The sequence below is a fragment of the Babylonia areolata genome, chromosome 3 (genome assembly GCF_041734735.1).
Source record: "Babylonia areolata isolate BAREFJ2019XMU chromosome 3, ASM4173473v1, whole genome shotgun sequence".
Taxonomy (NCBI): Eukaryota; Metazoa; Mollusca; class Gastropoda; order Neogastropoda; family Buccinidae; genus Babylonia; species Babylonia areolata.
Genome location: NC_134878.1, coordinates 12,942,498 through 12,969,640, shown reverse-complemented (window position 1 = coordinate 12,969,640; position 27,143 = coordinate 12,942,498). Strand labels below are relative to the sequence as shown.

At 40.4% G+C, this 27,143-nt stretch overlaps 2 protein-coding genes across 2 annotated transcripts in view; both read right to left on the bottom strand.

Annotated features, from left to right (window-relative positions):
- Positions 1-4,038, bottom strand: part of LOC143279736 (DNA-directed RNA polymerase I subunit RPA1-like) — a 61,293-nt gene extending 57,255 nt beyond the window's left edge. Inside the window, exons 1-2 of the mRNA XM_076583861.1 lie at positions 3,978-4,038; positions 1,865-2,041 (exon numbers count right to left, since the gene is read on the bottom strand). Coding sequence (XP_076439976.1) covers positions 1,865-2,024 — 160 coding nt within the window. The 5' untranslated portion in view covers positions 2,025-2,041; positions 3,978-4,038. The remainder of the gene's footprint in view (positions 1-1,864; positions 2,042-3,977) is intronic.
- Positions 4,039-13,930: 9,892 nt separating this feature from the next.
- On the bottom strand, positions 13,931-26,927 carry LOC143279735 (ornithine decarboxylase-like). Its single transcript, XM_076583860.1, has 12 exons — positions 26,769-26,927; positions 21,987-22,120; positions 21,215-21,381; positions 20,663-20,759; positions 19,960-20,036; positions 19,406-19,578; positions 18,731-18,868; positions 18,139-18,304; positions 17,651-17,807; positions 16,890-17,005; positions 16,174-16,385; positions 13,931-15,532 (listed from the first exon to the last, which is right to left on the bottom strand). The coding sequence occupies exons 3-12, from the start codon at positions 21,317-21,319 to the stop codon at positions 15,367-15,369; spliced, it is 1,407 nt and encodes a 468-aa protein (XP_076439975.1). The 5' UTR covers positions 21,320-21,381; positions 21,987-22,120; positions 26,769-26,927; the 3' UTR covers positions 13,931-15,366.
- Between the last annotated feature and the right edge of the window lie 216 nt (positions 26,928-27,143).

The window sequence follows — 27,143 nt, the reverse complement described above, 5'->3', positions numbered from 1 at the left end:
ATTCGAAATGCTTGAATACAATGAAAACACAGTCAACTACTTATAATGAGCACATAATGAGCACTCACTACTAATGAACACACAACAGCGTTTGCCTGCATCGGCAAGGGAAGTTACTCTAACACGTTTCTGGCCAGCTCAGTTTCGTCTGCTATGCACTAGCCTAAGCTTAGGCCCACGATGCGTGCTTTGCGGTTTTCCTGGAAGCCGTAAGATGCTTGTTAGTTTCAGGAAAAAGTGTGCGTCACATTGACGCACAGGGTAAAAATTTTGTGCGTCAAAGTTGTAAATCTGTGCATCATTTACGCACATATGTACGTTTTTGGGAACACTGATTCGCTTGATAAATAACAACCGTATGTCTTGTGATGGAATGTTCACTGATGGTGATCCAAACCACCACCACCCCCAATTCTACAATTCTCTTTCAATCTCTCATTTATCCATTCACCCCATAAAAAAAAAACAAAAAAACTATCAGTACAAAATTATAATGCTAAACATACTGAAAAAAAAGACAGGAAAATATATATTTGTATTGAAATCATACATGATTTAAAATTGATACCTTTCAAAAGAAAACGGTAAGTAAATCTGCTCGATAAATGTGAACCATTCAAATTGTCCATTTTGAGAGTTGGACACATGTTCAATGACTAGTCATACATTCATTGGTTACTGCATCACTGATGTGACTAAGTTTCAGTCAGTTTTACATTAAAAAAAAAAAAAAAAAATTTATATGTAAAATGTTAATTTTTTTTTTAAACAACAGAATACTTAATATTTCTTCCAAGTGTTTTATTTGCGTGAGACATGATGATAAGTGTCTGGTCATTAGAAATGAGACAGACGCCATTTCCCTATTCCACTCATGCCTAAAACTGAAGTAAAACAATTTCTTGCATTTATGCCATACATGTATTTTGACAGATTTTTTTTTTATTTTTTTTTTTTTTTAAATCATAATTCATTATCTTAAATGTTTTTCAAACCCAGCAACTAACATTTCAAGAAGTTTTCAACTTAAGAAAGATCGACATGTTTACCAGCCCAGTCTGTCTCTGAAAGTCTGTCAACGTCGGGTCACAAAATATGCAGTTTCCAACATACTCCATGCACAGTAATCAAAGCAATAGTCGTGAAAATAGAGCTGTATGCTTCTAATTCCATTAAGAGAAGTGCGAATAGATCTTTCATTCTTTGCTCCTGTTCCTGAGAGACTGTACTTGAAATAAAAAAAAGTTAAATCCATCTCCACATTATGACTTCAACAGCACTTTCATTGTTTTGTTCAAGATTAAAAGAGATGATGTGGACAGGTTTGAGTGCTCTGTGCATCCATATTCGTCCATTCTCCAAAACACGCCACAGACAAAAAAGGTGAGATCTTCATTTTTTTTTTCTTATGACATTGGACCTTAACAACTCATGACCATGACATCCATATCATCTTTGTCATAGACCTGCAACTTTTGGTGACTTTCAAAAAAATTAAATGCTGCATATTGCATTTAAAATTGTAATATTACATGGGATTAAAAAAAAAAAAAATTCTTCCATGGCTTTATTGTATTTCATATTCTCAAAAACTTGACCACAATATTTTGTTGTGGTCATGATAGGCGTAGACCACCAACAGATCAAAAAAGCAACGACATCCGTGATGTCCATTCAGTAATGAAGTGTTTGTTGTCTATTGCAATACTTTAACAGTACCAGTAACAAATCCAAGATTCTGAAAAAGTCCAAGAGAGTGCTTGTGATCTAGCATCCTGAAAAGGGAAGTGCGGAAACAAATACCATGAAACTTGCCATTTAGAAAGATCAGAAAATATTGAGTCAGCATTTACACAAAACATACCAAGAGCAGGATCGTACAGTCCTCCTATTGTTGGCAACTGCAAATTATCAAATTGTTGTGGGTCTCGAATTTCTTTCACGCTCAGCTTTTTGATTTCTTCTCCACTGTAGACCCTCAGCCCCATCTGGGACAGGCGATCAGTTGCCACTGTGTTGTCCATTATCACTTTACCAGCACCTGAAACAAACCAAACAGGTACCTTAGAAACAAAACTGCTATCATTTTCATGTATTTGACACATACACTGCTCTATGTACATCATGAATGTCACATTATTCTGTACTGGTATATATAAGTAACTCAAGCTTTGGAATAAATACACACACACAAAACCAACACTCTAAACAAATAACTTTTTCATAACAGAAAAAAAACAAAAACAGAAAACAACAAGTTGACAGCCCCCACCCATCCCCTCCCCCTAAAAAAACAACAACAAAAAAACCAACAAACATTCACTCATGCCCACACAAAACCAATATACGTTTTTACAACTTGTGTATTAATAACTTAAGGAACACATAAAAATGATTTAAACAAGAACTGAAGACGTTGAGCACTGATTGGTCTTGAATCCATCCTGTACACACTCCCTGTAGTGAAATGTTTTTCAGTTGTTTTTATTCTGATTCATGGCAAGCTTTCAATTGTTTTCATCACCACAAATGTCATACTTCTGGGTTCAGAGGTTGACCTTAATATGATACAATACACAACAGTGTTTCCAATTTAATTCAGGTTGCAGAGAAAAGTATCGTATTATATAGTCATGAAATATATCATGGTATACATTCCCCATTATTAAACATACAGATACAGACACATATTTAATATATCTTCTTCTCCTTCTTTGACCGTGGGCTGCAACTCCCATGTTCATTGTATACATGTACATGAGCAGGCTTTTATGTGTATAACCGTTTTTATCCCGCCATGTTGCCAGCCATACTCCGTTTATATATATATATATATATATATATATATATGTATATATATTATATAATAACTATTATCATAATATATACTGCCACACAGACTTATTGTATGCATTGTGTATGTCCAGTGATTCCACAGTTACATGAACTACATTCATACAGTTAGTGAGTTACACCATAAAAATGTAAATGTATAGAATAAGATACAGGCCTACTCTCTTCAAACATAGTACCAGTGTCGAGAAGATGTCAAAGCATGCAGACTGATCCATATTATAAATGCTATACCACATCTGCTTTGAAATAAATGCATAGACCTAACACACTGGTTAGGCCTAAAGACAAAAGAAGAATGTTTACATGATAGGCACACACACACTCTCTCTCTCTCTCTCTCAAACACACACACCAGATTCACATGCATGCACATGTGTACACACATGTACACATGTGTGCACACACACATGCACACATACACATGCACAGACACATACTAAATTATGCCACTGAATCTAATCACTTTCATTAGTTAAAAGCACCTCAGGAAGCCATGAGTCCAGTCAGCCTGATTCTTTAGTCTAACACAACAATAGTTGAACCTCTTGATGGCCAGGAGGCAAGGGATACTTTGTACAACTACAAGAGCGTGCAAAGTTTAAGTTGGTCAGAAAATGCCATGTTTTTATTTGTTAATTGCCTAATCAGATTAAAGGCTCATCAAGTGTATATTGCCCAAATATATAATATCACATGATTTATGAATTGTCAATATATAAGATATAATGCCCCTTGGCCTTGCGGTCTGTTGGATCTGCCAGGCTGAAAGTGAAACCAACGTTTATGTCGGTATGATGATTGATAGATTGACGACCTGGTGACAAATGTTGCAACTTAAGGTCATGGTGGCGTTCGTATACGGGCTCGTTTTAAATTTAGTACTTGTTTACATAAGGAGTCGGGAGTTGTTGTTATGTATGATGTGGTCGATGACATGATGTTATTTTATTTTTTGATCTTCCATCTCTGAGAATCACGTGTGATCCCTATTTAGTCAAGTTAATGTGTTAATCCGACAGAACAAGATCAGAATGCCCTTGCATCAGAGTTCAAATTTTAAAATTCCAGTTGATTTTCGTATTGCTACTGATTTCATCTAATAGGACATGACTTCAGCTTACCGTGTGGAACGAAACTTTAGACAACTGACTCTCACTTCGTCAGCCCATGTCAAAACGGAACCACATGTCTAGCTAAATCTAGCGTTTCATTATTTAATCCGTATGAGAAATCAACCATACGAGAATCTTTACCCTTTGAGAAAAACAAAACACAAAAAAAACAAAAACAACGAAATATCGCCAGCTCTAAAGGTCAAGGAGGGGAGAAGGCTTCGATATAACTGATCTGTTCTAAAGATGAGTGCCAGTTGCGAAAGAGTGATTACTACTGACAACGTGATATGGTATGATCGACATGTACAAATGATACACGCATGGCCTGTACTTGACCAGCCGCCCCCACACCAGCTACTACCAAGGCAGAGATACCAGAGGGCACAGCCTGAAGTTGGACAGATCACACTGCAGACTCAACATCAGAAGCAGTTTCTTCGTTCAGCGCATAACCGCCACCTGGAACAGCCTGCCAGACAGTGTGGTCACAGCCCCATCAGTCACTGCTTTCAAGAACAGGCTCGATGCACACTGGAAGGAGCTCCCTGCAAAATTTGACCCACACTGTTATCATTAGTCACAACTGTCGACATCTTGCACCACGTATGCAATTTCAGTTGTACTAGTGAGAAGACCTGTGAACAAGCTCCAAAGAGCTTCAACACGGAAACAAACCAGTCAGTAACCAGTAACCAGTGATAGCTGTATATGGTGGGGTCAGCCCGATACTCCCCCGTGTCGATACTCCCCCGCGTCAATATATCATGGTATATATTTGTGAATATACATTATACATTTGTGACTGATAATGTTTCAATTCAGGTTGCAGAGAAAAGTATCGTATTTTATAGTCCTGAAATATATCATGGTATACATTCCCCATATTAAACATACAGATACAGACACATATTTAATATATCTTCTTCTCCTTCTTTGACCGTGGGCACACACACACACACACACACACACACACACACACACACACACACACACACACACACACACACACACGTTGTGTACGGGGGAGTATCGACACGGGGGAGTATCGACACAGGGGAGTATCGACACGGGGGAGTATCGACACGCTCCCCAGTCTAACTACCCCCTCCACTGCTCGACCTCCTACCCCATGCAGTAACCCTCCATCTGACACAATCACCTGCAGACACTTTACATAAGGAAAAAAAAAAAAGACCACACATTTTCCTCCAAAGAATGGAGGAGTAGAATTATTGAGTGTGATGCCCTCCCATCCATCTCTCTTCCTGTCCTACTCTCCCTCCCCTCATCTCCCCAGTCCTACTCTCCCACCTCCATCTCATCCCATCTCTCCCCCACGCCCATCCTACTCACCTCACCCCATATCCCCCACCCCGTCCTATTCACCAGCCCACCCCTTGTCCAACTCTCCCATCAAACAATCTCCCACCTGTCCTATTCTCCCATCTCCCCCACCCTACTCCCCCTCCACCTCCACCCTGTCCTACCCTCCCTTCCCTCATCTCCCCCCGTGTCCTACTCTCCTATCCCCCATCTCACCCCTGTCCTACTCTCCCACCCCCTATCTCCCCCCTATCCTACTCTCCCCCATGCCCATCTACCCCCCGTCCTACTCTCCCATCCCCCCATTTCCCAGCCCAGTCCTACTCTCCTTTCCGCCTACTCCCCCCTCCCGCTTCCTACTATCCCTTTCTTACACGCTTCTACTCCCGTTTCCCTCACTCTGGCGACCCCCTCCACTGCTCGACCTCCTACCCCATGCAGTAACCCTGTATTTGATATAATCACCTGCAGACTCTTCACAACAGAAAGAAAGAAAAAAGACCACATATTTTCCTCCGAAGAATGGAGTAGAATGATTGGGTGTGAACCCCCCCCCCCCCCCCCCCCCCCCCCCCCCCATCCCACCTTGTCATACTTCAATTCTTTTCATTTCCCGAGTTTTTACTGCTTTACCAATGATACTAAAGCCCTATATTCATTTCATACAATGTTCTTGCATAATTTGATAGGGCATGGTTACCATATTTTCTTTGTTTTTCACCCGTTTACAAAAGCAAATCTTACATAATTATCTTACAAAACACAAGACGTTCCATGACAAAAAGATAAGGTGTGATACATCACTAAAGTTACTCAGCTGCTCTCAGCGTGTATATTCATTAGCAAACAATGCTTTACCATCGTGTCCAACCACGTGTGAAGTAGAAAAATCAAATGATTATGTTGTTTGGGTAAAAAAAAGCCAATGGGTTTAGTTGGAAATTACTGCCCTTTGATTAACAGAGGGAACATTCACTTTCACTACCCTTTGTGCCAATATTCAACAATCGACTGAGTCATATCCGTACTCACCACCCCACCTTCCTGTCTTTCTCTGTCTCATTCATCATCAAGATCAAAATATAATCTGCTTAGTCTTTGGGATATTGTCTTATCATGCACGGAATTGAACATATCTAATCATCAGTGGCTTAAAAATATGCACACGCATAAACAAACAAATATAAATCTATCTTTAAGCCTCTCTCACCCCTCTCTTGGTGTGTGTGTGTGTGTGTGTGTGTGTGTGTGTGTGTGTGTGTGTGTGTGTGTGTGTGTGTGTGTGTGTGTGTGTGTGTGTGTACCGAGAGGGAGGGAAGAATGGAGAGAAATATCTATGTATTTATTTGGTGCACGTGTGTGTGCACACGTGTGTGTGTGTGTGTGTGTGTGTGTGTGTGTGTGTGTGTGTTGAAGTCACTTATCATTCAATCCCGTGCATGACAGGACTTTATCCTTAAGACTGAACACATTACACTTTGATCATGATGAAGAATTAGACAGAGACAGGAGGGTGGTGTGGAGAGAGACGGACATTACTCAGTCAGTTGTCGAATATTGGCAGTTAGGGGGAGTGAAGATGGATGTTCCCTCTGTTAGGCAAAGGGCAGTAATTTCCAACCAAATATTTAGTTGTTGTTTGTTTGTTTTTTCCATAACGACATAATCCTTTGAGTGGGGGTGGGGGTGGGGGGGGGGGGGGAGATTGGGGTGGCAGGGAGAGAGATGGGGGAGGGAGAGTAGGACAGGAGGAGATGGGGGCAGTTAGTAGGACAGGAAAGAGAATGTGTGTTTGTACCAAGAGATAGGAGGTGAGGAATGGAGAAATATATATATATATATATATATATATATATATATATTTATTTCGCGTGTGTGTTTGAAAATGTAGTACATTTGGGACAATAGTTTTCGACCTTAACATTCTTCTTTGTGTTCCTTCGAACAGATTGTTGATCTGGTGGAGAAAATGTGAGGAGAGAGAGAGAGAGAGAGAGAGAGAGAAAATGAAGGAGGGAGAAAAAGAGACAGAGACAGAGAGATAGACAGAGACAGGGAGAGATACAGTGAGAGAGAGAAAGAGTGAGAGAGAGGGGTGTGGAGTTTCAAATGAACTGCGTATTTAAATATCATATAAATCAATATGGGAGGGAGGGAGGGAGAGAGACAGACAGAGACACAGAGAGATACAGAGACAGAGACAGACAAAGACAAAGACAGAGTTGAATATATCATTGGACTGACGTGGATTTTAGAGAAGAAAGAGTGCGGAGATTTGAAAGAGAGAACTAACGAGCGAACGAAAATGTTTTAATAAACTTTGGCAGAGAGAGAAAGAAAGAAAGAAAGAAAGAGAGAGAGAGTGAGATGATGGAGTGCATGCAGTGTCGCTGGTGCAGTTGATCTTTTGGTGTGTCTCTCCTGGCATACATTGCCGGCGACAATAATTATGTGCATGGCGACAATATGTGCCGCAACATGTGTAAGCCTCGAGTTCATGTGTGTGTGTGTGTGTGTGTGTGTGTGTGTGTGTAAGTAGGTGCTTGCGTGCGTGCGCGCATGGCGGCGATCGCACCTGGCGCTTATATCTTTGCCATCGTGTTATCTCTAACACTTGGCTGGGTCATAAAACTTACAACTTTTGTGTCTGTTGTGCTCACTGTGTCGATGTGTGTGTGTGTGTGTGTGTGTGTGTGTGTGTGTGTGTGTGTGTGTGTGTGTGTGTGTGTGTGTGTTTGCGTGTTTGTGCGTGTGTCTGTGTATGCTAGCGCGTGCATTTGAATTATCTATGTGAATATGTATGTGTGTATGTGGGTGGTGGGTGTGTATGTGGGCGATGGGAATGTATGAGGGTGGTAGGGGAGGCGTCAGATGGTCCGTGTGTGTGCGTTTGTGTGTGCGTTCATGTGTGCGTGTGTGCATGTGTGTATGTGTGTGTGCGCGTTCTTAAATGTGTGACGTCTCCTCGTCGGCCCCTTCACATCTGCATCTGGGGTGGGGCGCTCCAAGATGGGACCATAAAAAGTGGCCCATAAAAGGTTGGAAGTTTGTTTCAGGCAGCGGGATCAAAGCATAGTGCGGCGGCTTGGCCAAAAAATGGGGGGCCGAGGGGAAGGGGTGTGTGTGTGTGTGTGGGGGGCGGGGGGGGTAAACTTTACTGGTTGGTGATAATATATCGAGGTCCAACAATGTCAGTGTATGCACACGCGCCGTGTGTGTGTGTGTGTGTGTGTGTGTGTGTGTGTGTGTGAAAATAATCAATAAAAAAGAAACGAAAATATATGTTTGTTTTTTTTTTTTCAAATGCAACGAGCGGTAATTGCTACACACAACAAATTAATTGCCTTCTTTATTTTATGTATTACAAATTATGTAACATGAATTATCCGTGCTAAATCTTACATGAGCAATCCATGCAAACACTGACGCATAACCCCACCCCTCAAAACCATATGCCGTAAATAAATCATACAATTTTTACCTGTTTATATGTTGCTAATCGCATTACATTATATTGGTTATTAATGCTTAATCATACCGATTCAAATCTTTGTTGATTAGTCAAGTTCGCTTACTATTATCATTAGCATTTCGTTCTAAGGATGTTTTATTGTAATCTCAATTTTTAAGCAAAATTTCACCAATTATAATTATCCAACAGACACACACACACACACACACACACACAGAGTTACTTTTCCCTCACCAGTAGTCGTCTTTTTCCCCCTATCTTTGTCAAATAACACTTATGGCTAAAAGATGCTAAACTGAAGAAAAAGACAACAACAACAACAACAACAACAACAACACACACACACACACACACACACACACACACACACACACACACACACACACACACGTGTGTGTACGGGGGAGTATCGACGGGGGAGTATCGACACGGGGGAGTATCGACACGCTCCCTTATATGGTTTGTCCGAACGCAGTGACGCCTTCTTGAGCTACTGATACTGATCCTGTTAACATCAGCAAAAGAAGTATTTGAAAAGTATGGAAATAACGGAGTACATAAAACAGATCCTTGTTTGGTACCAAATTTGAAGATTGTACGCTTACATCTTTATTGTACTGGTCTACACGGGGTCAGCTCGATACTCCCTCATGTCGATACTCCTCCGGCTCGTTAATCCGCTGGCTTCGCAGTCATTAGTCTCTCTCAGTCTCAGACTGAAACTGGATCCAAAACCACTCAAATACATCTGACATATTGACTTCTTCTTTTTTTCTTTTTTTTTCTTTTTTTTTCTTTTTTTTTTCCTTTCCTTACCTTTTTCTTTCTTCTTTTCCTTTTTTGACAAACGAACTTTGTGTTATTACTACTGACCGATAATGCTTTCTGTCACGGTTTCCGAATTTAACCACTGCAGCGCCGCCTTGCGGTTGGGAAACTCCGTGAGAACCGCGTCTGGGAGCGGAGAGGACTCAGCATTACCGCCAAGCTGAAGGTATACTGTGCAGTGGTCCTTACCGCCATCCTTTACACCAGTGAGACCTCAGTTGACTGTCTACAGCAGACACGCCAAACACTGAGCTCAATCCGGCTTCCCGGCACCTCAGTGAGCTGTCTCAGTCGGCCGCAGACTCAGTCCTCCACATCGTGTGGCACTGTGCTGAGGACTAAGTCCCCCGCCGACACGTAAGTCCTGGAATAAGCTGGTCTCTGCAGCGTCTACACCCTCCTGCAGAGAGTCCAAGCCAGATGGGTTGGACATGTGGTCAGAATGCCAGACAGTCGACTGTCTACAGCTGCAGAACTTAGACGGAGAACTGTGTCACCCGGGCAAGCGTACGTCAGCTGGAGCCTGAGCCGGCAGAGGAAACGCCACAGAGACTGCTCAGTTCAACTAAAACGTCCTTGAAAGACCTGGTCGTCAACATCAACGCGCGGGAGACGCTTGCTCTGGACCGTCCAGCTTGGCGCAGCAAGACTAATCATCACAGGAGCCCGTGCAGTTGAAGCCAGGCGCATCCTAGTCACCGAGGCGCAACTAAAGCGTGCTGTGCGCAAGGCCCGAGCAGCATCCACTGCCACGACAGCACCCACTCACTTGTGCCCCACATGTGGGCGAGCCTTCAGGGCCCGGATTGGCCTCCGTCATCAGTCACCTCCGGACCCACAGCCACCGATCTCCCATCTGAGTTTTTGACTGTCTGAAGCCATGGTCATCTTCGAATCCGAAGGACGACTGAACATCAGGGCCAGAATATCTTCCCTTCTCTTTTCTGTTCAGAGTATTAGAAGAATTGTGGGGGAGAATTGTAGGATTGATATCGGCTGTTAACATCATGTTGTGGAATTGGAGATCTTTCATTCAACCGTATAAGAATCTTTTTAGCATCATGTTTTGGTCGGAATTATGTTTAAGCAGAAGGCCCTGTCAGTAGTAAGACTGAAACTTCAACATTGGTTTTAGTTTCGACCGAAGAATTTGTGTGTGTGTGTGTGTGTGTGTGTGTGTGTGTGTGTGTGTGTGTCGCGGTGGGCGTGCGCGCGCGTGTGCGCGCGTGTGTGTGTGTGTGCGATCCAAACTGGTCACCATCCCATGATCAACTCTTACGATGGGATGACCTGCATTGTGATTCGTACAGGACAGTTCGCTTGCTTCCACATTACGTGATGATCAGAGTCCGGCAATAAATACTGCCCATCTTAACCCCCTCCCCCCCACCCCCCAACCCCCCCACTGACCTCCCCCCCTCCTCCCCCACTCCTGCTCCTCTTGACCAATGAGTGCATCATGAAGACAATCACAGCACAGATAAGCAAAGGCAAAAAATGGAATCCAGTGGACTCCTGAGTTTCACTAGGTTTCAGTTTCTCAATGAGGCATCACCGCGTTCAGACAAATCGATGTACACTTACACCACGTCTGCTAGGCGGATGCCTGACAAGTACTTTATAAATGTGCTGGCAATGCATGCCTTGAGTGCCTGCTATCAAACTGAAGTTTTTTTTTCCTTCTGAATTTTGCCAGAGGACAACACTTATGTTGCCATGGGTTCTTTTTCAGTGCACCAAGTGCGGCGATATAGTATAATCGCACGCGCGCGCGCGCACACACACACACACATACATACACAAGCACGCACGCGCGCGCGCGTGTGAACGTCAAATTAAGAAATTGGCATGCCGATTCCAACTATCTGCATGGAATTTTAACGATGGTGATCGCAAGAGGGCATAAACAACAACAGAGAAACGAACAAACCCAACAATGTAAAGAAATGCTGCTCTTGAGCTGGGAATAAAAGAGCAATTGTTTCTCAATAATATTGGAAGGAACAGTGGGGAAAACACACACACATACACACACACACACACACACACACACACACGCGCGCGCGCGCGCTCGCACACACACACACACACACTTTACCAACACACCCGATTCGAATCCGTGGACGGTGGCCCAATCAGTTTCTGGGAGAGATGGAACGATTATCAGGGGGTGTGTGGGAGGGCACACAAAAAGCGTTACCCGCCTGGTGCTGCTACCGAGATGGAACCCTTGATTCGCAGATTAAAAGCCCTGCTTTTAACAGGAGCATGATCATATATGTTCCCCCAGGTCAAAGTTACTGCACCCATTTTAACATATCCAAAGGCTTCTGACTTGAAAAACCAGCATGCCGAAAATAAGAAACGACATTCTCGATGTCCACCAAAATGCGTTGTCAATGCACTCCTTGTCTCAAGCACTAAATCGTGTCTGCTGACCAATGGTATCCCCAAATTACCCGTTCATCATGTGCATCCTGGGTATCATTTCGGCATAAACCAACCCTACGTTGGGGAAGAAAGCAGCCCGTTGAAGGATGAGTATATGTTCCTTTGCTGGCTACAAACGCACAGATACATGCACACACACATGCAAATGCTTACGCACAAGCACACTCCCTACCACGAGTGCACACACACAAATTAATCAAGATGTGTATGCGTAAAACTGGCCATACTGCAGGTAAAGAGGAAAAACAAAAAAACAACAACAAAAAACCCAGAAGCTTCTGAAGTTTCTATTTGTTCCATTGTGCCTTTCAGTCATGTGCGTGAGAGTTGACAGGAAAATTACTGCACTTTAAATCGACTGTCTCCAGTTCAGGTCAGTTACCTTGACCCAACCCAACTTTTAGCACAGTGAGGACAAGTTTGTGTCGGGGTTGTCTGTCCCATGAAAGGGCTGATTCCACAGCAAACTGGACAAAATAAAATCTTAAAAGGTCAAACTTTATCCACATATAGATTTGCTATTCTAAAATCATGTTGAAACATATCAAAACCATCAGATTGATTGGTTCAATATCAACGAAACCACTTTCAAAATTGGACTTAATCGAAAACATGACTGATTTTGTGATGTTTAAACAGATTTCTTATGGCAGCTTTCTGGTGACCTGGATCACAGGTGAGAATATGTTGGGACTTGGTTCCTGGCCATTTAGCAACACAATTTTGTTATTTCAAAGTGGAGATAAAGTATGATGTCGATTGTACTGAATCATCTTGTGTGCTTTATGTGATGTATGCAAGTCATGTAGTTAAAAGTATCGGCTGTCTAACCAGTGAATCTTCGAGATCTATGGTTCAAATCCTTAAAGTGTGTGGGTGGAGATTGGAACAGCTGATCAGAATTTTTTTCTGAGATAGAGAATGCTGTTTAAAACCCAGATTTTAAAATCGTTTAATGATGTCTTATGTTATTCTTCAGTATGTAAATTTGAAAATCGTTCGTCTTAGGTTAGTCATCAGTATGTAACTTTTTGTTTGTTTCTTGTCCCTTTTTTTTGTGGTGAGCTGATTGATACATTGAAGAGAAGTGTTAATGTGCGAGATTGTCACATTCAAAGGTTACCATTGAGTTGATTTGTGGTCTATTCTGATCCAAGATAAACAAGACATCTTACACCTCCAACTGATGACAGTAGTAACTGTGTCACTGAGCCAGATTCAGTCATGGGATGAGCAGCTCACAAAATTATATCCATATGAATCTGTTGATATACACTTTTCACTGACACTCTCTTCATTTCCATGCAAACAGCAGGAAAATCCAAACCAACATCAGCAAACAAAAAACTGATATGAAGGCTGCTGAATCTGGAGCAATACTTTTTTTTTCCAGAATTTTATGAGTGCTGCTACTACAGATATTCTTACAGGTTAAAAAACGTGTGATTGTTATACTACTTTATTCCAGTGTCAACAAATCCTTTAGTCTTGGTTGGCAAATTTTGTTGCGTAAGAGCTCATTTTGGGCTGAAAGAAACTCTTGAAGCACTGCCAAGCTGGAGGGTTTGAGGGAAGTAGCAATGGATGGGAGAAAGAAGGGGTAGAATCTGATTTGACACAGATATTTTGTGTGGGTACTTTCATGAGTATTCCAGTATATCTAGAGAGCCCAGGATATTAATTCATGAACATCCACACCAATCTCTTTTTCTCGCACACACATCATTCAAACTCAAAGGCACTTTTTTTCTCTCTAAACATCACTTTATGAAGAGCTTCACCATTCTTTCCTTTGAACACACATCATTCAAAAGCAGCATTTCTTCTCTCGATACTAATTCATTAACAACTTCAATCTCTCCCGCACACATGTAATTCACAAGTCTTTTTATTTATTTTTTTGGAATTTTCAATTTATTTGACCACAAACAGTTATGAGAAAAATAAAATTATACTACATCAGTTTCTGGCCATGTTTGGATAAAAGCAGGTGTTTCGAATGTTCATACAGCCTCATACTTTTGACAGCAAGTAGCGCCTTGGTGTTCAGTATATGGAGCAAAAAAAGACAGAACATGAGGTATTTGTTGCTGGTCTTTTTAAAAAAAAATGTTGACTATCTTTCCACAAAGCACCAAGTCAAGGTCTTAAAAAGTCAGAGAAATAGAACAGAAAACATGAACAGAGAGCAGATAAAAATGAGAATAAAAGATAAAGAACTTGATAAGTGTAAAATGATAGTGAACATATGAAGCTACCAATTGGTCCAAGGTCGAGTGAACTGACCTTTTACATTCAATTATGAGAAAGAATGAAATCCCTACACCGCTACATTCCCTCTGCCAAATTTCTGATCTTTTACCAAAACAGCCTGTAAACAGGAGGTGATGGGGGGTAGGGAGGAAACTCACAACCATTTGTACTCGAACAAGAATGCCAGATGTTGCCACCACCAACAAAATAAGCATAAATGGCTTAAACAGGATTAAGCCTCTCGTAAATATTAAAGCCACACCAATTTAACTTGCAAACTGTTTCAGATACATTTTTTTTAACAAGAATTTAACAGGCATCAGAATTGTTGTCTTTACAAAACGTTTTAGTCAATGTTCAATGGCTTTTAGTTCTTGTTGGTCGCAGGGAAAACCACAAACTGCATTCTGGGTGAACCTGAAAGCCTTGTTACTATGTTCAATGAACCAAGAATCCAATTTCAGTGCAAAAAATATTTACTGACTCGAGAAAGTAATAATTTAGCAGTCTAATTTCATTAACCCATCTTTGATCAATGTAGGTTTTCAATGACAAAAGATTTATATGACAATTCTGATGCCTGTTTTGAAAAACATAAGTTTGATAATATCATGACATTTGAAGATGATGAAAAATAAAATACACACCACCTTCAGAGTGCTGTGAAAACTGTTACACAAGTGTTTGATCATTCAGGAGGATGTTCAACTCCACTCTAGACAATTAACATTTTGTGCAACACAACTCAACAGTACTCCCAAGAAAAGAGGAATCATGCACTTTCTCCATACATGAAATATAAATAGCAGTCAGTAAACATTTCCAAGAGTCAAATTACAATTCATATGAAAGAAAAATGAGAAGAAAAAACAAAAAAATGTTAAGAGGATGATAAAGAAAAAGAAAAGAAAAAAAGAAAAGAAAAAAGAAACACCTCTCCAGAAGAAAGATAAAAACGAATAGCGTCAAAACTTGAAGAAGAAAAAGAAGAAGACATTGCTCTAGGACTGGTGTCATTGCTGCATCCATCATATCTGACAACTTGAGCTTTGGCTCAAGCGGCGGCCCTCAGTTCAAGCATTCCTCTTCCTCCATGACAAAGGCAGCAGCTGGAGAGACCGACAGGCACTCCATGTCCCTCTCCAGCTGATGGCCAGCCTTCAGGATGGGCAGTGCCTTGCTGACAGGGCTGCTTGGCTCCAGCGCTTTCAGGTCTGATGGAAACTGGGCATTCCTGAAACCGATACCCATGCTCTCTTCCATAAAAGAAAAACAAGCCACAGCAATAAACACTTAAAAAAAAAAAAAAAAGCAATTGACACCCCCCCCCCACCCCCCTTTCCTCCCAACCCATAGTATCCTCTTTGGACAAAGCTATCAAAATGTCTCCATTCCTTTTTACAACTTTTGAATATTTATATTCTCTGCTTGAGGAAGGCAAACTAACAAAAAATTTAATTCAGAAACTGAAAGATAAGACCTTATCTGCAGCTATCTGAATGCACTGGAACAAACATCCATGCTTTCATCATGATTTTAAAAAAAAGAAAAAAGTCAGCAATAAACACTGTTGTTGTTTTTTTGTCAATGAACACCCCCCAACTCACATTATCCTCTTTGAAGAAAGCTATCAAAATGCTTCCAGTCCTTTTACAACTTTCGTGCATAGATGTTTTCTGCCTGAGAAAGGCAATTCTGTGTTTAAAAAAAAAAAAAAAAGAAAAAAAGAAAAGAAAAGAAAAGACCATTTCTGCAGTTATGTGAATGCACAGGAGGCTCTCTACTACACTAGAATGTTCCTTAATTGCTATGGAAAAACAGTAAGGTCAAATAGATAGGTGTCTGAAACAAGCCATCCAGAGAAGGTGAACTCACCAGATGTTGGAGGAGCAGTGATAGTAGACATCAGGGCGAGGCATGCCATTGAAGGTGGACCCAGCGCACAGAGTGTAGGCGCCCATGTCGGGGAAGTTGATGAAGTCCCCAACACTCAGCTCCGGCAGCTTGGCGTTCTTCATGATCTGGTCCAGGCCATCACAGGTGGGGCCCCACACGCTTGTCAAGAACTCCATGGGGTTCACCGGTGCCTGCAGTGCCAAAAGATTACATAAGGAATCACAGGAATCAATGAAAGTACTTAAAAATAACAACTCCAACCTTATTGTATAATCACCCTGTGTTTCAACAAATTACTGAGTGTGAAGTTCAGACTGCTCTCACCAGGGAAAGCACATCACTACAGTGTACCGTCACCCTTTTATTTCCTGCATGCAAGAGTATTAGTTTTCCTATCAAAGTGGATTTTTCTACATATTTTTGCTGGGGACAACCCTTTTGTTGCTGCAGGTTCTTTAATTTGCACACAGTGCATGCTACACACGGGACCTTGAGTTTATCCTCTGATCTGAATAACTAGGGTTCTGACCACCACTCAAGATCTAGTGGAAAAGGAGAAAAAAACCTACAAGCATTTGACAATAGTTGGGGGTAGGGGTGGTGGGAGGGGCTGGGAGGGGGGGGAACCTCAGCATTTCATAGGAAGAAATTGCAACATAAAAGAACCTACTGCTATGCACATGAATTTGCCTTACATTGACAAGTCTTGCCTCCACTTCTGCATGGTCATACAGCAGACAGTTGAAAGAGCCGTAGACGCCGTCATTGACGTAGTACATAAAAGCTCCCTTCCCATCCTTGTCAACTTGATCTGGAGGAATTATTAAAAAAAAAAATCAAAAAAATCACACACATGAAATAATCATCAAATAAAACCAAAATAAAATACTTTATAAATCCACGTGGAAATTCATTTATGAAATCACAGGCCTGTTATGAACAAGTACATAGTACGATAAGGCACACCATAAAAAGATTATTAACTAGATAAGACAATAAATTGTTACACACTGATGTGTACAAATAAATGAAGCCAGCAAATAAACCCAAATATATCAGCAAAATGCACAGACACACACATGATTCTTTGTAATCTAAAAGAAAGTCACACACTAAGTAACACTTGCCCATGCACGCACTACTCCTCCAACCCTGACCCCCCTCAGCCCCCATCACTTAGATACACACCCGTGCATGCTTATCTACACTTCCACATGCAGTCACATGCACAGCGTGGGGGGAAAGTGAGGTAACTGTTTAAGGGCTATCTGACTTTCTCTCCCATGTATCCATTTGCTGACTCAATGCACACAATAATTTAGGCTTTGTAGTCAAACTATCCACATGTGTACAAGACGACAGACAGCTCAAAAACCTGTCTATGGATAAGAAAAATGTCAACAGCAAAGAGATGTTTATTCAAATGATTTCTAGAAAATTTGGTGAAGTTAACTACCTTTATTGGCATATGTGTTGACACTGCGCTTGGCGATGACATTGACTGTCAGGCTGAACGCCGATGCCACGAAGTAGCGGCCAGGCTCTGCGATGATGCGCACGTTCCTCTTGGGAGGAAAGTGCTTGTTCAGAGACTTGTTCAGCACTTTGGCAATCTGCACATAAAAGAAATGTGTTACTATAGAAACCAGCAAAGGGAAACTGGACTGACTTGTTTGATTTATAAAACAAAACAAAGCATGCACACACAAACATAAAAAACAAACTTATGATGCATACTGAGATAGTGGAGATCATCAAGTTCTATATTTTCAAGTTATCAAAAACTGTCAGTCAAACTATATTCTCAAGTTATCAAAAACTGTCAATCAAACTAAAGTCTGTGAAAATGGTCACATAACAAAATTGTCAAGTTGTTTCCCCCAAAATGAACAAATGTTAATAAAAACACCAGGCAGTAACCTTCCATTCAAACTCAGAACTGACCTCCTCAAAAGTGATGGGCGCTGATGCATGACCCGGGAATCCACCCCCGATGTCCAGCAGATCAAAGTCAAAGCCCAGGGTCTGTCCGATGTCAAACACCTGGGCTGCCACATCCACGGCTGCAGAGAAGGCTTCTGCCTCAGCCACCCCACTGCCAACGTGGAAGCTGCAACATTTTGTGCTGCATTCAGCTAAGGGTTCCAAAACAAACCGTTTTTATTTCTTTGACGAAAACTTCTTAAAATCTTTGCATATGTTTCATTCTATATATCTGAATGCACAAACCTACACCGATAACGGACTGCATCAAACAATAACTCAAATTAAAAGCAACCTTCTATACCAAACCTTTAACCCACTTGCTGCAATGGGGAGGGTGAGGGGGGAGACTAGTGCCTTTCCTCCACCCTTTCCCCAATCTAACCCACCAGTTTCCACACTTGAACTAACATGAAACAATCATACTTTCCCTCATCAAAATGTTTACTCACACAAAAAATCCAAGAAAATGTGATGCCAACAATGTGTTCCCAACAATTATCAGATCTAAAGCAAAAAAAGCAAGAAAAAAAAAAAAAGTGGGAATACAAACCTGATGCCCACAACATTCAGTCCCATCTCCTTGGCCTTGGTGAGCAGGCAGCGTGCATCATCTGGGTGGCAACCAAACTTGTTGCCCAGCTCACACTGCACTTTGAAATTGGCTGGGGGAAGGATGCGCAGCACCAACCTGCAAGGCAGTCATTCATTTAACAAAACTGTCAGTCTCAATACATATCCCCCCCCCCCCCCCCCCCCCTTCCTCCATCAAAAAATTCGGACTCCCTTCAATGTTCCTCTCAGGTATTGCTCTTAGCCGGTGTAACCATCTGCAGAAGTGAATGTGCTTGGAAACTTCTTCTTCTTCTTCTGCGTTCACTCGTATGCACTCGAGTGGGCTTTTATAACTTTGGGAAGTGAGGGTGAAGTCAAGTCAATGGTGTTATCACCAGAAAGTGGGAGAAAGAGAGAGAGAACCAGGAGGGGTAAAGGAATTGTTTGTAGCCCAGCCTTATCCACCGGGCCATAATCTGGGCTGAAAACTTAAAATATACAATCACAATTACACACAACGCACATAAATATGGAAACAGAAAATGAAAAAACAACTGATTTTCCTTACATCACTGCTAATCTTCTGTACAAAATACTTCTAACCCTCTGTAACAACGTGCAAAGAAAAAAACCTGACCCCTCTGACATCCTGAACAAACCACTTTGCACTTACCGTGCACTTGGAAATGCCGCCTTGACTTTGTACAACTCTGCTTCATTGTCAAAGGTCATCAAATCCACATTCTCCTTGGCAGCATAGCGGATGAAGCCATTCTGCTTGCATGGGTTTGCATACACAATGCGTGATGGTTTCACGCCAAGCTTCAGCACCCGGCTGATCTCCTCCTGTTGCAAAAGAAGCAATCGTAAGTAAAAGCAAACATACAATTTTCACAAGCTCAGTATACCTCGTCAATGTAAGCAATTCCAAAACAAGGCTAAAAAGATAATAATCAATGAGGAAGATAGGAAGTGCGGCAAGAACAGTTTGCAGGAATGGGAGATGGCTGTCAGAAAAGCAAGCGTTGCATATCAGAAACGAGGTAATGTACCAGGGGAAACTACAAGCCAAACCTTGACTTTCAATTTCTCTGCTTGGGCAGAGTAATATTTTGCACAGGACAGGAATTAGACCATTCCCACAGTCTGCACTACTGGGTCATGTTACAGTAGCATAGCATGTGTAATGAAAAATATATGTACTGTTCTCAGCTTGAAGTTCCTTACCTTACTGGCACAATCAAATCCAGTGCCCAGGTGAGCCAAAAGCTTCAGCACTGCCAGATCCTGGTTGCACTTGACAGCTGACAAACAGAAATATAGCAGAATGTCAAATGGTGACATAACAAAAACAGGTCATAATGTCATCTGTTCCACAATCATTTTCATACCAATAACATTGCAAATTATAAAGGTACACCACCATTTCCTCTCTTTTCTTCAGATACAGGAACGAGATGGACATTCTCATTTTATTGTCCATTCAGGCCATAAATGGTCACAATAAACTTAACAGTAAACTAACAAGTCTCTTTGGGCTGACAGTAAACTTAACAGTAATGGAATAGTTAATTTCAGTATTTCATTTCAGTACTGGGCTCTAAATATTCACAATAAACTTGACAGAAAGCAACATCAGCAACACACATTTGGACAGTCGTTTGTTTGTTGTTGTTTTTAAAAAACAATTGTAAGATCAGACCACACTGGGTTAGTTCTAAAGATGGACTCTGATTTCGCTATCATGAAACCATGCCATAAGGAATGCTTTCATTTTTCAGAGCCAACTTTCCCTCTCCTCTTTTCCTGATGTTCAATCAATTACTCCATACATTTGCCTGATCCAACCACAATAAAAGTGACCCTCTTTCACTGATGAATATACTCGTCAGCAGTGAAAAAATTTTTCTGGGAAAACCACACCACTCACCATAGAAAGGCTCCACTCTGGGCAAAAGCTCTGTCCACTTCTCATATTTCTCCACGATATCTCCAAGGTCAGCCAGAAAGAAAGCATCTTCCCGGTGCTGAAAACACACCAATTCTCATCTCACTCTGGGTCCAGAAACAATGAACACTGATTGGCACAGTTATCAAGACCATGGAGAGCTATAATAACAAGTGATTGTAAAGTACGTGTGTTGCAAAAATAATTATTTTTTAAATGAAAAATAAAAGAAAACAAACAACAACAGAGAGGTCACTGGGCAATTCTTAACCAAAATGCAGAACACAACCCAAGCCAACATATCTATAAGATTAAGTTGCCAATGAAACAAATAAATTAAAAAGAAAAAAAAAAGCACTTTTTATTTCCTACTGATTTAGTCCTTATAAAAAAAAAGAAAAAAAAAGAAAAAAAAAAGCTCCCCAGTAAAGCTGCTCAATTAACAATAACAGTGACCAAGTGGGCGGGGGCGGGGGGAGCTAGAGCTGAATGCTATTCTACACACTGACCAAAAGCAAGCAAGAGCCAACCTACCTGCAGCTCTAGCTGAGCCACCTGTTCTTGCACAAGCTCCATATAAGGCTTCTTGTTGGAGTGCAGCTGCACGTTGCAGATCTTTCCCAGATTCACAGTCTTCATTTTGTTTTAGTTTTAGGGTTTAGACAAAAGGGCTGACAAAAGTACAGGGCTGTATGAACAATCTGAAATGAAAACAAACACACACAATAATCAGAAAATAAATCATGTTTCTGGACTTCTGCCAAATACAACAAAAAGCTTATCTAATTATCAAGTGTCTGTGGCAGTAAATCTCAGCTGCCATGTTTTCTCTTTTTTCCCCCTCCTAAATGAAAAACAAAAAAATCATTATCAGCTCAAAACAGAGTGAAAGTGAACATGTGCTTTTACACTCACAGCAAATGTAGTGATTTGGAAGAAAACTTTCAACAGCCCCATGGAACTGAACTGAATATTTCCACAGCATCAATTACTGAATAAGGCTGCCCACATAAATTTATCAGGTTGTGCCCAATGACATCTGTCAAACTGAGTAATTCCCATCTTTACCTTACCACCAACCTGATCATTTGACTAATTTGTAATACAAACATACTAAGATACTTTCACCCAGAAAACAAAACAAGAGAAAAATAATATATCATCACTCTTAACTTTCAACAAACTGATTCCTGACAACTGATATGGCCTTATTATCACTGTGGATCATATAAAAATTGCACAACAGTAATTTTCATCCTGGAAATGTGCAAGCACATACCTGCCAACAACACAACACAATGCTTACCGGCCAGTCGAAACACCTGCTCTTGCTAAATACTAGCTGGGATCCCAGGGCGGCTCTGCGTTGAAGTTGAACTTTCTTTTCACACGCTGCAACCCTTCAGGGCTCTCGAGGTAGAGGACAGCTGAATGGCCGCCCTAGAACGAACACAATCCATTTTACGTCTTGAGTTAGAAAAGCTACTACAATTAATACCAATAATGGCTACATTTCTGGTGAATTCAACTGAAAAATGCACTAAACTAGGTAAACAAACAAAAAATGCAGGAGGCAATAGGGTTTCAACCCCCAGGAATGGAGCTGGAGAGGAACGGTTAAGTTGAAATATATATATGAAAAATGAAGCAGACAGCAGTCAAGTTATCTCCCAAGCAGCTGGGAGTAGTTTCCCTTTCAAATTATGTATGGAAAGAAAAGAGAGAGAGAGAGAGAGAGAGAGAGAGAGAGAAAAGAAAAGAAAAAAATAGCAGAACAAGAACACTGAAACAATTTAACTCATTCCACTCCAGGTACAAGTTTAATTTGCACCATGATCACTTCACCTGTGGATCCGGTACAAGTATTCTCTTAATCTTATCGACAACAATTCTAGTTTTGTGTTTTCTTGTTTATTTTATTTTTGCTTGGCACAACTGGCATTTTGAGCTGAACTGTTCATGGATTCTAGAAGCAGGCAACCAAAGCTGGGTTAAAAACTGTTCCTAAGGTAAAATATCTTGTTTACGCTTGCTTCCCCTCCCCCAACAAAAAAGAAGAAAATTACCATGAAATAATGATAATTCACTTTGCTATAGTATTTGTGATATGTTGCCTTACAGAGCAGCACAAATACAGAACATGCGCATATATATGTGTGTGTCAATGTGTCATTGAAAAGCCACGTCAGAGCATGACGCTTCTTCATGGCAGTGTCTTGTTTCAGCAGGTGTTTTGTTCTCAATCTGAGCCCAGCCAGTGCTGTGTGGTGAAACCAGTAAAGTGTAGAGTACACAGCAAAAACTCACTCCCAGAAATATGTGCCAAGTGGGTGGTGGTAGGGGGGTGCACTTGCAAGTTTAGTTTATACTATAGGGCTGATAATTTGTAGTAATATGGGAACCAGCAAATGAGCAATGTATGTTTTGTCTTGCACTTGCAGTTTATCCTATTTAGTTAATACTAAACACAAATACAGATCCAATTATTTGAACAATGAAATTCTGATGATGCATAAAGGATGTCATAACAGTGGTCTAGTTACACTTGGCAATGTAGCAATTCCAAGCCGAAATGACAGTATATTGTACTGAGGTGGTGATCTCATACATTTAGTGTTGTGTTTAGTACCATATGGGGTCTGGTATTCAAAAAGTTAAATCTTGTAGCCGGTTTCATTTATTAATGAACATATGATTGTCAGTTGTACCAATACAAAATATCAGCAAATAAAACATGTTTGATGGAGTATCAAATATTTTTTGTTAAAAAAAATATGAAGGTTATATATATCTTTTAAAAGTTCTAGTTCTGGTTCCAGTTCAAATAGTGGTTGTTAAAATAAGTGATACCGACACCAGTGACAGTACCTAGTTTTCGCAGTATGGGATCTAACATGATTTTTTCAGCACTGGTCATGGAACCTTTGAAGTTATGTAAATATATCACATTCACAACAAGGAGAAAAACAAACAACTGAAATGCACTTTACTATCGCAAATTCAAAATTATTCAAATTCATCACTGTCAGTGTCACTGACTGTGTATGTGGCATGTGCAGTTATCAAATAGCTGATAATTTCTATATCAGTAAATGTGAAGCTGTATTGGAAATCAGTAGCGCCAATCATGTAATAATCAGCACTGGACACAATGGTCAAGTACTTGGAATGTCGGATTCTCTGATACAAGGACAAATGTTCCATCAAATACTTTCTCACTGATGTGGTCAATCTGTTATCTCAAACATAATACTGAGCAATATTTTTCAGTTACAAATCAGGCCCTCTCTCGGCACTGATATACAATCATGGTTCACAATTTATTGTATAATATTTAATGCAACTTTTATCATATGCTTCAGACAGATTTTGGTCTATCAAAGTGAAAGACAGACTCAGATATCTTCTGTGCATACACAGGAAAAAAAAAGAAGAGAAAAAAAGAAGAGAGAGAGAGAGAGAGAGAGAGAGAGAGAGAGAGAGAGAGGAACCAAGTTAAAAAACAAAACAAAAATGTCCACAAGTCTCCACTATGATGTGTGAAGCTTATTTGATTATAAAACACACATGCAGTTTATCAATATGTGTTGCCTTCAAACTCATGAATAATAATTTTAAAAAATATCTGAGGGCATTTGGGAGAAAGAAAGAAAACATAAATCTGATAAAGAGGCCTGTTCCTTTTCATGTCTCCAAAACATAATGCTGTTGATACATCTATAAACATGAACACATATAAGCACATCCCTTCCGATAACTCTGCTCATATTAGTCATAACAGTCATGATATTATATATAGATATATACTATTGTATCATTACACTCACACCAAACCCTTCACATTCAACTCCATTCCACTCACTTTCACTGACTGGTTAAAATAATTATATGTTATCAGCACTGCTTCCACTGAGCCTACACTGGATACAGAACAAAATCTGGCCACACTGTGGTCTTTCTAAGCAAGATACATAGCCCTTAGCCCAGGATGCAGTCAAAACTCCTTAACACAAGTCATTAGTTCCAATGTTCAATCACAGCAGGAAGCAGGAATATTTTTCTTTCTCCCCTCTTTCTCCACTTCACTCTAAAATATACAGACATGCTTGAAATTTTTTTTCTTTTCTTCCGCAAGTTTTTTTTTTTTTTTTTTTTTTTCAGCCTTGACACCTAAAACCAGGATCAGACAAAAGGGCTGATTAGTGAAAATGTGATTACCTTTCAAAGTATCTGTAGATATATCTCATCATCAACTGAACAAAATGTTATCATGTTGTTCTGGATGACAATCTGAATATCATGCTTGCCCTGCAAAATGTGTGAGTTCATTTACACACACACTGACAATGACATACTACTGAACTGATCCGCTGACTATCAAGCTGTAACAAAAACTGGTATTTATAATGCAATCTTCCTTTTTAGCACAATGGCCAAGAGCACCAACAAGTAATATCAATATGAATATAAACCCTTACACAAATTATCACAGGGCACTATAATCCAGACGTAAATGAGAGAAATGGAATGTGCCAATGGCAAAGCACACACACATGCACATGTGCACAAACATCGTGTGAACACCTTGGCATCCAATGATCCATGAAAGCAAATTTGCACAGCATGTGTTAAGAGGCCAGATTTCAACAAAGAACTTGTTTGAACATGACATATTTGATACAGATGGCATGTGTATGAGAGATAGGATAACTGAGTAAACATGTATAAAGAGTATGTTTGCTGAATTTCAAGCCACATATAATCTTTATATACATGTGTAATAGAAGTATAGCCAGTAAAAATACTAAAATGAATCATTCTGGAATACTGTGTAGCAGCAGTTTACTGGGTCAATCAGTAGTTTCTGTTTAACAAGAAGCAGATGATAATGTAGTGTTACTGTTAGTAAGTCTGTTAGACAGCTTGCGATGATGAACTATACAGATGAATATTTCTTTCAACTAGTGTACTGCTTGGATCCACAACTTAAAATAAGCTTGTTACCTCCAACATATACAAATTTATGCCCATTTGTGATATTGGTGGTCATCTTCATGAAAGTTATGACTTATACATGTGTTAAAAAAAAAAAATTCATGTGATTTCACTGAATATGTCTATGTGGGTATGCAAAACCACCCAATCACTGAATCACCTATCATGGCATGTGTCCCATGAGCTCAGAACCCTTTTTTTAAATTTTCCTCTGAAATAATAAGAGGGCGATTCTGGGCAGTCTGCAAGAGACAGGTATAACTGTGATCAAGTGTGAGATAAAGGGGTGGGTGGAAGGCTTCGAGTTGGGAAAGAGGGTGGAGGGATGGACAAACAGATCACAAAGCTGAGCAGATTCACAAAGCTGAGGGACACCACAAACAATGACACATACATGACTCAGATCTATAGTGGAGAGAAGCACATCATTATTTAACTACTTATGCTGCAGTCTCATTTGCATTGCAAAATTTAACTTAATTGCCATGCTATATTTAACACATAACAGATATGATCTGTGGCAATTAATGAATATCATGTTAAGGCAATTTGTCATGCTATATTTGACATGTATGCTTGGACTGTGGCAATTAGTGTAATAACTCATTTTTGTTTTTATTGGTGTTTTGGTTCCTTTGCTTTGCTGTAGTCTAAAGTAGGTAGGTATTATTACTTTTTCCACACAAGGGCAAAACTGCATTTGCACTTATTCGATCAACTGTTGAGTTCTGATGAACTTCTTCAGGTGAAATGTTCAGTTTTAGGATCCTTTCCGACTGATTTGTCTGCTGTATATTCTGTCAGTTGGTGAGGCTGACAGAGATTGGTCCATCCACAAAACGTAGCACCGTTGTAAACAAGATTTAAATAACAGACATGTATGCAATTTCTGTTATTAAAAAAAATCGATAAATCAAGTTGCCCAACAACTGCTCAGCGGAGCCCCGTAACCTAGGTTTACTGTTTAGGCTACCGTCTAACACGTGATGGCTTCATGATCTACAACGGCACATGGCGAAATGCCGGTAAGTTTATCTTTCCACTGGCCGCCCACAAAGCAATGGCATTAAAATGGTAGAAAATCGAATCTTACCTGCGTCCGGTCCTCTGTCCAGTCTCCTAGTTCTGTGTTGGACGTAATTTTGCCGGGTTACAGAAAACAGAGGGTTAAATATGAAGTCATAAGGTCTGTTTGACGGAGCTGGTCTCACGCACGTCTTTCCAGCTAGCCACCATGAACGAAGTGAACGAACCAAATATGGCGGACTATTTATTAAGCTTGCGCGGAAGGATATTTCCACCAAAATAAATATGTGCGGAAAATATTGCCGTCATTCAAATACTTAATCGAATAAATAATCTTATAAAGATATTCGCTATATCGTTTTTACCGTGTTCGATGATTTTGTTGATACTTTATGGAGTGCATTTGATCAATCGATGAAGAACTATATTTTTATCGCCGTGT